Here is a 12,118-nt window from a genome sequence, read left to right on the forward strand (position 1 = left end):
TGTGGATATTGAGTCAGATCTGATCCATTGCCATCCTTACTTTAGTGAGAGTGGCAAGAAAGAAAGGAGGATCTTTTTATATCACCTACTCAAAAAGATTATATTGAATTGTGTGTTTGTGTATAAAATGACAACAATGGAGTGCCAGTCCTTAGGCTTTCTTTGTAAAATTTCCATTTCTTGGCAATTGAAGCCTTAAGATCTATGAACTAGCCCACATTTTACTAAACAAATGACCCAGCATCTTTGTTATCTCTCCCATATTTTGATGTCAATAAATATTTCAAATTTATGATGAATTTTTGGAATCTATTTAGATTAACTTGAAGAAATTGGGGATAAATTCTGTCAATAAAAGAGTCCTATAAAAAGTCTATCTATTCCCAATTGCTAGTTTGATAGTTCTTTTATGACATGGCATACGAAAATTTTGATTTTAGATGATTGTTATGTTTAGTGTTACTCCCTGCTGCAATTGATGATTTTTTTTGGACGGCCTATAATTCTAAAAAATATATTAGTTTCCACTTAATGTATAACACCCACCTTCAATTTAACAAATGTAGAGCACGTGATAAAGAAGAACGCTACTTACAAATCAAAATATTTACACAAAAATCTCAAATAGAAATATCTCAAATTTTATTCAAACCAACCAATAAAAAATATCTATGAAACAACTCCAATACTAACATTGTCTCCTAATTCCAAATATATATATATATATATAATGTATCCAAATATAAATATAACTTGCAACAAGCTACTCTATCTACAAAAAGTAATGATGGAGGGTAAGTTATCAGTTCTGTAAGTGAAATTATTTCCAACACACTAAGGTTATTGAGTACCAAAAGATTTGCAAGACTTTTTTTTTTTTTTTATCAAAACATATATTAAAAACATAAGATTTATAAAATGATATATTATAATAGAATCACATAAACTCATAAGTGATTCAAAATATCAAAAGTATAATTAATCATGAAAAAAAACTATATAATGTACATACACAAAAAGGAAAAAGATAGCGCATGTCACATTGTGTCACATGTATTCCTGGTAACCCAGCCAAAAGCAGAATCAGAATAAAAATATCACGTGCACACTCAAAACAAAAACCTAATATTGGAATGTATGTATGTGTACACACGCACACACACACGATTAGAATCAAAATCAAAATAACTACGCGATGAGCCGCCAAAACATTTAAATTCATTTTTCATATATAACAACTTGCACATGGCACTTTATACTATATATGGCACTTTGGCCCTCAAGAGGTGGCTTTTGCACAAATTTTCATAAATAATCTTAATAGTACATGTGAACAAAACATTCATATTGGGTTCATAATGGATCATAACAATAATTTAGGCTTGCAATACAAATTCTATTCTAACATTTTATAGAAAATTTCATAAAAGATAATAGTTTAACAAAGTAAATTACATGTTTAAAGACATTTAGAATATTTTATAAAACTATAAAAAAGCATAATTTTTAGATTTGAAAACATTTACATAAACTATATGAAAATCAATTAATTTTTAAAAAACTATAAAAACATATATAGTAGTACCAAAATAATAATACATATCAAGCATATTAGGAATGAAGTTACTTATCTCAAAAAAGCAATGAGCTAAACACAACTCTAAGCCTATGGTAGCATCATACACCTTAAACAAATATAAGATATAATTATTAACAACTTGCCCGAACATTATGATTTTCTAACTCATACCTATACAAGCCTGACTCTCTGAATTTTTACTCCGAATATAATAATGGGAATGATGTAATATCTTACAAAACTATTATGGACATCCATGGCTACCTCCCATGAAACTTTTATGATGATCCGATATTAAAAATATTTTTAAAACTATTTATTTCTTGATAAGTTCAAATATATCGTACAGAGCCTTAAATAAACAGCATAGGTTCCAAAATTTTTATTAAATCATATTTTTATCATAAAATTTTAAAATTAAAACTGAGAATACTAGACACATACAATAATCTCTATTTAAAATTTCAGAATTTTCTGAATTTATTTGGCACTCCAAATAATTTGTAAAATTGGTTGTTCTGCTGAAATCACAATTTTCCAATGCAACAATGTTTATTTCAAAAATCCATATAAAATCAAATACAGGGTAAAATCTTATGAAGTAAAATTTATCAATATGGTCTAGTTTACAGAACAATACTGTCTTTTCAACAATCATTTTGAAGGGCCATGATTTAATACAAAATATTCGTGTTGTCCGTAAATTGTTCTTTAATATATTTCTTACTCCAACGGTTTGAACCCAAGCCCATATTCATCTTATTACTCACAACAATAAAACATAAGCAATAAGAACTCATCAATCAAGAAGCTTTCAATTTAACCAAGTTCTCTCATCCTATTGTAGAAGCAGAGAAGTTTGCTATGAGAGAAAGATCCTATTTTAGAATATAGGGTTGAGAGGGGGGATAAAAAAAAAGAGGTGTTTTATAGAAAATCCTGGGAAAAGTTTGTAAGTTGGGAAAGCCTAAAATCATTCCTAAAAATATCCCAATTAACAAAACAAAAGAAAATTTCAATTTTTTGAGATTTAATCTTCTTATTTCCTTATTAGTGATCGCCATAATTATTTATAAAGAAAATAAGCGGGCGCTACGTAATGCCTTTTATTGACTTGTTTTCATTGTCACGGAGCATCACTGGTATTGTTGATGAAAATGCCATTATATGAACTAGTTATGGTTTGTTTCTCTCAGATACATACAAACAGACACAATCACACGTGTGAGTGCACAATTGGTGTCAACTTCACACACTTGACTGCCCATGTGTCATTTTTTTTAACTCTGTAGGGTTTGTAGATATGTACCAACAGATTTTGGAAGGCTTTGTTAATCTGTATTTCATACAGAGTTCAGAGTATCATACAGTTGTTAGTTGATCATTTTCCTCTATTGTTCAGAAGTGGAAGGAAGATCTATTTTTCACTGTTACTGCTCTGTCTCTCTGACTCTCTCTTTTGCAGCCTAGTTTACCGCCTCACAGTTTCACCTATTAATTCCATTTCCAGCCTTTGAATGAAGAAAGGCACTAAAAAATCAAGAATTCTGGCTATGATTAAATAGTCGAATGTATGAATTTCTCTGTAACAATAACACTTATCAATGAGCAAATCACTTCGGTATTTTTTTAAGCTCTTCCTCTTGCCGATAAACTTGCTGCAATCCTCAATCATAGATTCATGAAACTTTTGCCATTTTTTTTGGCTTGTTCTATAAACTGCAAAAATAATTTTTTAATTATCCTTTTCTTCCTTTTTTTCCCCTTTTTCAGTTGTTAGTGAAAGCGAATTTTTATGAGAGTTTCTAAAATTAGTATGCACTAGCTACTACCTTTTGTTGTTCAAGACAAGAATTGAGCATGAGTTGGGTTGGATAGGGTTTGTGAAAATTTAACCCCACCCATTATTGAATGGGTTAAGATAAAATCAACTCACCTCAATTAAATAAATAGAGTGAGTTGGGTTGGATAGGGTTTGTGAAAATTTAACCCCACCCATTATTGAATGGGTTAAGATAAAATCAAGTCAACTCAATTAAATAAATAGAGTGAGACTATTGGCACCCCTCTAAATACCTCTTAACACCCCCTTAGTTATTTTACAATTTTAACCTTTATTAAAATTACATAATAAGACAATTTTTAATTAAACCCCCACTCAAAATGAAATTTGTCTCCATTCTTTTTGTTTTTATTTCTTTTTTAACTTTTCCGAGTTTACTCCAACTGCAAACTAATTTATGAATTATGATCTAGATACTACAATTTAAGTAATGCTACAAGTGACTATAAATATTAAAATATCAGCAGAAAAATAAAAAATACCTTGATTAAGAGACAAAATAAATAGTACCTGAAATTGAAATTCATCAATTTAAAAATTTAGAAAGTTAATTTTTCATCTTATTTTCTGGTGAGTAATTATCGGCAGTAACAACTCATCATCAACAAACTTCAGAGAAGAAACCGAGACATGAGGGAAATTAAGATTCAAAAGCTTGTACTCAACATCTTCGTCAGTAAATCGTCAGTAAACCAAATAAACATTTGACCTTAGAATTACATGGTAGCCAAGTGTTTGCAAGGTGCCATTATCAATTACAATCAATTGTCATGCATTGGAGTAAATTGCGTGACCTGTAGTATTCAATGATTTGTCACATTAAAGTAGAAGTTTCGTGGAGCAAGTTCCCTTTCTTTCTTTCTTTCTTTTTTTTTCTCTCTCTTTCTTTTTTAATAGATGATTAATTGTCTGAAAATCCACAATCAAAGGAATAAAAAAAATTAAATAATAGGGTTTATACTAATAAATTTAAATTAAGGGTATTTTTGTCTTTAAAAGAGTGTTAAAATAATTGTATAATATTTTTAAATATTTTAATGGAGTTAATAAAGAAAATAGGTGTTAAGAGATATTTAGAGGGGTGCCAATAGTTTCACTCAAATAAATATGTTCAACCTAATTCAACCCAACCCTTAAATCATCCTATTGGATTAGGTTGATTGTGTTAAAGATAGGAGCGGATTTATTAGTGGAGAGAAAAAAACAATTAATTTAATTAAAATTACGAAAATGATATTAATTTTGATTACGAAAATGCCATCATCATTATTGCTTTTCCTTCAACCGACACCTTTAGAAAAAACAAAAGAACTTCCATCATTATTCTTCATTCTTCATCATTATCAATTCACCTCCCAATTTCGTTCGTAGTTCATAGTTCATATCTTCATTCTTCATTCTTCATCCACCCCTGCTTCCAATTTCGCTGCAATCTATACATTTTTCTACTGGTACGTTACTATACTTTTAGAACTTGCATAAATTATTTATTTTTTTAGATAGATTTTATTGATTTATTTTACATATTATTTTGAATGCTTGGTTAGCTTTTTTCTTTTAATTAGTTTTGTGATTTATTAGTTTGAGTTGATTTATTATTGTTATTTTTTCACTAATAATATTTTTTTAAAATGGAAAAGATGAACACAATTGAATTGTTTAATTTATTTAAGCATGCTAAGTAAGCTTGTAATTATTAATTAATTTATTAATTCTTACGTAGTTTCATGTTATGGTAATTTATAAGTTGTAATGTCTGATAAATCCAATCAAAGAAAAACTCTCATTTCATTCTTTGCCAAAGTAAATGGTGGTCAATCATCAAATGAAACAAATTCTCTGTGCAATATTGATGCCTCGAGTTCTCTTAAATCTGAAAGAGCTGAATTTGAGATAGTTGATATTCCATCCACTATTGACACTCTTTATTTAGAATGTGATCCCGAATTATGCATTTCAATCAAAACTTATCCTATTGATAAACAAGAAGATGCACAGATGACGCACATAAATATGGGACCATTCTAACCCGAACTACAAAAATACCCATCGACTAAACATGGTATGCAAAATCGTCGATTTCAATTTTCTTAGTTCTCAAAAGTTCCTTGGCTTGAGTATTCCTTATCAAAAGATAAAGCATTTTGTTTTCCATGCTTTCTTTTTTATGCTACATCAACTAAGTTTGATGCATTCATTGTTGATGGTTGTCAAAATTGGAAGTATGTTTCTTGTGACAAAAAAATGTCCATTTGCATTGCATAAAGGGAGTCATGGTCAATGCCGCCATGGAAAAATGGAGCAATTTAAAGGATCCATATTGATAAAAGAATGAATGCATAATCTTCACAACAAGTTTTAGAGAATAGGTTGCGGCTAAAAACCTCAATAATAACTACCAAGTGGTTAGCAAAACAATCTTGTACTTTTAGAAGTCATGATGAGTCAGTTAATTCTCTTAATCGTGGAAATTTTATTGAATTAATCAAGTTGTTAGCAACAATGAATGAGTAGATTAATAAAATTGTGTTAGAAAATGCTCCTAAAAATTGGGTTATTTATTATTATTATTGTTGTTGTTGTGGGTTGGGTTAGATGGGTTCATTATAATTAACCCAATCCAATCTAATTCTTAATTGGGTTCGAAAAAATTGATCCAATTAACTCGTAACAACTTACTCAACCTGTCAAAATTAAATTGAGTTAGATTAGTTAGGTTGGATCCATCAGATTGGATTAGATTTGGCCACCCCTATTCAAGACTTTGGATATGACGTTCCATCATAGATGTACTTGATCTTTGCACTGTTTCGTGGTGCTTACAAATGGCCTATCTAATATTTAGCCTTTCTTAATTAATTATCTGCCACACCTGGGAACCCAATCCAACCTAATTGTTAATTGGGTTAAAAAAAATTGATCCAATTAACTTATAACAACCTACTCAACTCGTCAAAATTAAATTGGGTTAGATTAGTTAGGTCGGATCCATCAGGTTGGATTGGATTTGGCCACCCCTATTCAAGACTTTGGGTATGACGTTCCATTGCAGAAGTACTTGATCTTTCCACTGTTTCGTGGTGCCTACAAATGGGTTATCTAATATTTAGCCTTTCTTAATTAATTATCTGGCCGCCAACAACAATAATAATAAAATAACCCAATTTTTAGGAGCATTTTCTAACACAACTTTATTAATCTCCTCATTCATTGTTGTTAACAACTTGATTAATTCAATAAAATTTCCACGATTAAGAGAATTAACTGACTCATCATGACATCTAAAAGTACAAGCTTGTTTTGCTAACCACTTGGTAGCTATTATTGAGGTTTTTAGCCGCAACCTATTCTGTAAAACTTGTTGTGAAGATTGTGCATTCATTCTTTTCTCAATATGTTTAAATGGATCCTTTAAATTGCTCCATTTTTCTATGGCAGCATTGACCATGACTCCCTTTATGCAATGCAAATGGACATTTTTTGTCACAAGAAACATACTTCCAATTTTGACAACCATCATCAATGAATGCATCAAACTTAGTTGATGTATCATTAAAAAGAAAGCATGGAAAACAAATGTTTTATCTTTTGATAAGGAATACTCAAGCTAAGGAAATTTTGAGAACCAAGAAAATTGAAATCGATGATTTTGCATATCATGTTTAGTCGGCGGGTATTTTTGTAGCTCAAGTTAGAATGGTCCCATATTTATGTACGCTATCCGTACATCTTCTCGTTTATCAATAGGATAAGTTTTGATTGAGATGCGTAATCCGGGATCACGTTCTAAATAAGGAGTGTCAATAGTGGATGGAATATCAACTTTCTCAAATTCAGCTCTTTGAGATTTAAGAGAACTCAAGGCATCAATATTGCACGGAGAACTTGTTTCATTTGATGATTGACCATCATTTACTTTGGCAAAGAATGAGCGGAGAGTTTTTCTAGACTTGGATTAATCAGACATTATAACATTTAAATTACCATAACATGAAGCAACATAAGAATTAATAAATAAATTAATAATTACAAGCTTAATTAGCATGCTTAAATAAATTAAACAATTCAAGTTTGTTAATCTTTTCCATTAAAAAAAAATATTATTAGTGAAAAAATAACAATAATAAATCAACTCAAACTAATAAATCACAAAACTAATTTTAAAAAAATCCAATCAAACATTCAAAATAATAAATTAAAATAATATGTAAAATAAATCAATTAGTTTGAAACTATAACATGAAACTGCATAAGAATTAATAAATTAATTAATAATTACAAGCTTAATTAGCATGCTTAAATAAATTAAACAATTTAATTTTGTTCATCTTTTCCATTTTAAAAAAATGTTATTAGTGAAAAAATAACAATAATAAATCAACTCAAACTAATAAATCACAAAATTAATTAAAAAAAGCCAATCAAACATTCAAAATAATAAATTAAAATAATACGTAAAATAAATCAATTAGTTTGAAACTATAACATGAAACTATATAAGAATTAATAAATTAATTAATAATTACAAGCTTAATTAGCATGCTTAAATAAATTAAACAATTCAATTGTGTTAATCTTTTCCATTTTTTAAAAAATATTATTAGTGAAAAAATAACAATAATAAATCAATTCAAACTAATAAATCACAAAACTAATTAAAAAAAAAGTCAATCAAACATTTAAAATAATAAATTAAAATAATATGTAAAATAAATCAATAAAATCTATGAAAAAAATAAATAATTTATGCAAGTTCTAAAAGTATAGTAACATAACAGTAGAAAAATGTATAGATTGCCGCGAAATTGGAAGCAGGGTGGATGAAGAATGAAGATATGAACTATGAACGAAATTGGAAGGTGAATTGATAATGATGAAGAATGAAGAATAATGGGACCCGCCTACCATACCACTGTGGTATGGTACCACGCTTTTTGTCTTCTTTTAAAACCACCGTTCGATGATTGAGAGAAAATCTAACGGCTAAAAAAAATGTAAAGGAAAAGTAGAGCAACCGGTTGCTCCCGATTGCTCCAAGGCACTGTGGCTGGCTTTATTAATCAATTAATAAAGATCCAGATATTGATTAAAGTTCTTATTTCATTAGCTTTGACTGGCCATCATACAAAACCCTTCCAGCACCGATAAATTGCTGAAATAATTTACAGAGAAAAAATGTCGATAAAACCCTTCAATTTCCGATGGAATCGTAGTGGTATTCGGCCAAATTAGTTCGAAACGACGTCAGCTAATATGAAGGCAAACAAAAATTTTGTGGCCGGCAATTGCAGCACACGGTGGTTGGAGCTGAAACTTTAGGAATTAGGCACATCTGAGTTAAAAACTTTTGTTACTACAAAGATGTGTGTTTGATCTGGTGATGATGCATTCAATCGGACGCAGTAGGTAAGTCCTTACAACAAATCGATAATTTGTTCGAAAGATTTAAAATGGGTTATTAGCGTTCCGTATGTCTGGGGGTTACGTTTGTGTGTTAGAAAGAGAGAAGGGAAGAATGGTAAGAAAGAGTAAATGTTTGTCCAGAAATGTTCTGAGCAATTGATTCAAGAAACGGGAGGCTTAGTTATTTGTTGGAGAAGAAAATGAAGAGTAATCCTGAATTTAGGTTTCAATAAACCGTGCAGGTAAACATTTATTTCTGACCGTAAAATGGCTAATTCATATGGTGAAACATGAACTGCATGTATAGAAAGCTTGATTAATTGTATTCTCTTCCGGCGACGAATTTTATAGTAAAGATATTGGAGTTACAAATTTCAATTTAGTTATAACACTGGACTACACCTGTTATAAACACGAATTGATTTTTTACAAATATTATGAGGTGCATTCATGAAATTTTTGCACAAGCCCTGCATTCATTAAAAAACAAGGGTCAAATTGGGAAAAAACAGCAGATCGTATACCATGTATACAATTAAATATCCTTGAAATGTTCATTGTTCATGAGTAACTGTTCATGAAGGTTTAAAATTTTAGGCGGTACCATTAGTGTATGTTATAATGGATTGTATTTGTACACTCTTATATTGTTACGTAAATGTTGACATGTAGAGTGTAATTTAATTTGTTAAAATCAAAGGAGGTGAGAGTGGTAAATTAAACTCATCATGTAACTGCTTTATAGGAACATAGGGAGGATCCCATCGCAAGCGATCATTGGTATTGAAAACGTGCACAGTAACATGGAGAAAAAGGTGATTTGTTACTAAGAAAAGTTTAGTTTTGATTAAGTAACTTGTTTTATCTGTTTTGCACTAATATAAAATTTTTTATATGTTTTGGTTGAATGAATTTGCAATGATTTTGTGGAAGAATTGTTGTAGGATTCGATGCGAGGGAAGAAGCATTGTAAACCAAGTAAAAGGTTGCCGACCGTGACAAGTTGTGACCGAGAGTGTGGTGACATTGTCAATCGAGAGTTGCCATTTTATAAAATATGTCTTGAAAGAGGACGGTATAGGGTTGGACCGTTTGTTACCCCAAGGCCGTTTGGTGTTCAAGAGGAGAGATTGATTAACTTCTGCATGGATGAAACTCTTAATGAAGGGTAAGATAAAATGAAATACATATTGTGTTGACTAGTTTTTTATAATAAGTTCAGTGGATGTATTAACATCAACTTCATAAATGATTGTATTTGTGTTCCAGCGAGATAGTTTTCCGAACAAACTTCAATGAGATTACTAGAAATGATATCATGTCTATGTCTCCCAGAAGTATAATCAATTTGAAGGTACAATCGTATCATCTGGTAATAGTTGTGATAATTTTGACGTTCATATTATATATAGGAAGTTTTGCCACTTGAAATATAGAGGCATATTGTATTGTTTTAATTGTTATGTAAAAAATGAAGTTCATCTGTGGTGTCCAAAAGTCTGAAACAATTATTTTGCAGGTGGTGTCCGCTGTAGCTGAAATGTTATCCGTCCAAGGGACCATAAAAGTTGGAGAAAGAAAATTTAGCCTTTTTATGCCTGCTTATAACACTGTAAGAAAAATTTTTGACAATATGACGTTGATAATTTTTGTGCAAAATAACTTAAAATATAATTTGGTATGTGCAGTAGCAGAGTGTATTTGTTTAAATGCAAATGTTTGTATTGAAATTGTCCTTTTGCATTTTAGTCAGAAGTAGAGAGGAAACTTGGTTTTGTTAAATATGTTGTATGGTCAGTGTATGTACTAGATACAAGTTTCGGTTGCCATGTGATGACATAAACAACCATCAAATTAAACTATTGCAGGAACATGTTGGTGGCGAGTTTAGAGACATAAGTCTTGCCGTTGGAAGGTTTATACGCGCTGATTTGTTTGCAAATATTAGTTATTGTGAAAAAGTGAGTGAAAGCATATACAAGTTTATATACATATTTTGTTTAAATAAACATTGGTCATGAAGTTTTTTTCTGTTTTAAAATATTTCACCATACATGCATAATGCCTTGTAGATTTTTGTCCCTGTGTACTGTGGACATGCACGCTGGTACATGTTGGTTTTAGTAACTTCTGAAAAGAGAGTAGAGATTTGGGACCCGCTTCCAAGTGCAATGTCTATGGATTATAACATTGCACTATGTAAACGCGTGGTAAGTGTTCTTTGTTAAGTAGATCATCAAATGACTTTTAAGTCTATTTTAAAGACAACAAGAGTGCACTGAAATGTTTTGTTTAATGTGTTTAGTGGCCGAGGTTGCATCGTTGTGGTTTTCTTTAAATTAATTTGCCTATTTACTGTTATTTTACAGCTAACGTCAATAGACACGACGCTCGACCATGGCGGCTCTAATGTTGATTGTAATAGTATAAAGTTGCGAGATTTTCCGATTGAATTTTGTAGCCGAGAGCCTACCATCCGGAATGAATATGATTGTGCATTGTATATAATGCTCATGATGGATAGGCATAATATGTTGTCAAGCCTTAATAGTTTGTGCCAGGTTCGGTTATTTAATGTTACACATGACAAGACATGTATGTAATTACTGACACTAATTTTTCATTTGCCATTCAAACTCGGCCATAGCTTTCTAATAAGGCTGTGTATACATTGTGTTGGTCTGCAGTTCCATTCGGATGCTGAAAGGGTACGAATTGTTATCAAACTTATCACATGCAGTTTTAACTTCCTGAAGGATAATATCGCATCTAGTTCAGAGATTCATCAAAGGCGAATTGATGTTGCCGAACAATCATTCTGCAAAGCCATTGACAAAAGAAGATTACGGCAGCTTCGAAGGTCCAGACAAATGGGCCATGGTCCCCGGCATTAGTTGTGTTTGCTTTGAAGTTATGTTGGACAAAATGTGTATGTAATGTCCCATTTTTTAAGCAAATGGAAATATTGAATTGTTATTGGGACCCTTCTGTTCACTTTATCAGTTTGTTCTAAAATCCAACTTTCTTGTTGTGGTGGTGTTTAGGCACATGCATTACGTATTAACCCCCAATGTAGATAATGGCAATGAAAGCTTTCTGTATGATTTTACTAGTATGTATCGGTATGATATATATTAATATCCTTAGAGGCTTCCATTTCAACCAAATAATCAAGCTTGCATGAGTAGGGATTGTTGGATATATATGGAAGCACGCTTGTGTGCACAACCATTGTTACCTTTTATAACTCTGTAACAAATGAGCTCCACAACCGTTTTATTGTATGAATTTAT

General features: G+C 30.8%; 1 protein-coding gene across 6 annotated transcripts; it reads left to right on the plus strand.

Annotated features, from left to right (window-relative positions):
* The first annotated feature begins 8,511 nt into the window (after positions 1-8,511).
* On the plus strand, positions 8,512-11,819 carry LOC18045008. Of its 6 annotated transcripts, none has more exons than XM_024185875.1 (9): positions 8,512-9,067; positions 9,571-9,640; positions 9,770-9,993; positions 10,095-10,197; positions 10,345-10,437; positions 10,694-10,786; positions 10,898-11,035; positions 11,195-11,386; positions 11,513-11,819. In XM_024185875.1, exons 2-9 carry the CDS (start codon positions 9,629-9,631, stop codon positions 11,717-11,719), a joined length of 1,062 nt encoding a protein of 353 aa, XP_024041643.1. In that variant the 5' UTR covers positions 8,512-9,067; positions 9,571-9,628; the 3' UTR covers positions 11,720-11,819. The 6 variants fall into 6 exon arrangements, with proteins under 6 accessions (XP_024041643.1, XP_024041641.1, XP_024041642.1 ...); XM_024185873.1 differs by having other exon boundaries at positions 8,512-8,828; XM_024185874.1 differs by having other exon boundaries at positions 8,512-8,828; positions 10,095-10,179.
* Positions 11,820-12,118: the final 299 nt, after the last annotated feature.

The sequence above is a fragment of the Citrus clementina genome, unplaced genomic scaffold, assembly GCF_000493195.1.
Source record: "Citrus clementina cultivar Clemenules unplaced genomic scaffold, Citrus_clementina_v1.0 scaffold_4, whole genome shotgun sequence".
NCBI classification, from domain to species: domain Eukaryota; kingdom Viridiplantae; phylum Streptophyta; class Magnoliopsida; order Sapindales; family Rutaceae; genus Citrus; species Citrus x clementina.

What these genes read in the sequence shown, in the direction of transcription:
- LOC18045008 (XM_024185873.1), top strand. Translation starts at nt 8,803, where the DNA reads ATGATGCATTCAATCGGACGCAGTAG. An exon ending in TTATGCCTGCTTATAACACT is followed by an intron (nt 10,438 to 10,693) that starts GTAAGAAAAATT and finishes AAACTATTGCAG; the next exon opens with GAACATGTTGGTGGCGAGTT. An exon ending in ATATTAGTTATTGTGAAAAA is followed by an intron (nt 10,787 to 10,897) that starts GTGAGTGAAAGC and finishes AATGCCTTGTAG; the next exon opens with ATTTTTGTCCCTGTGTACTG.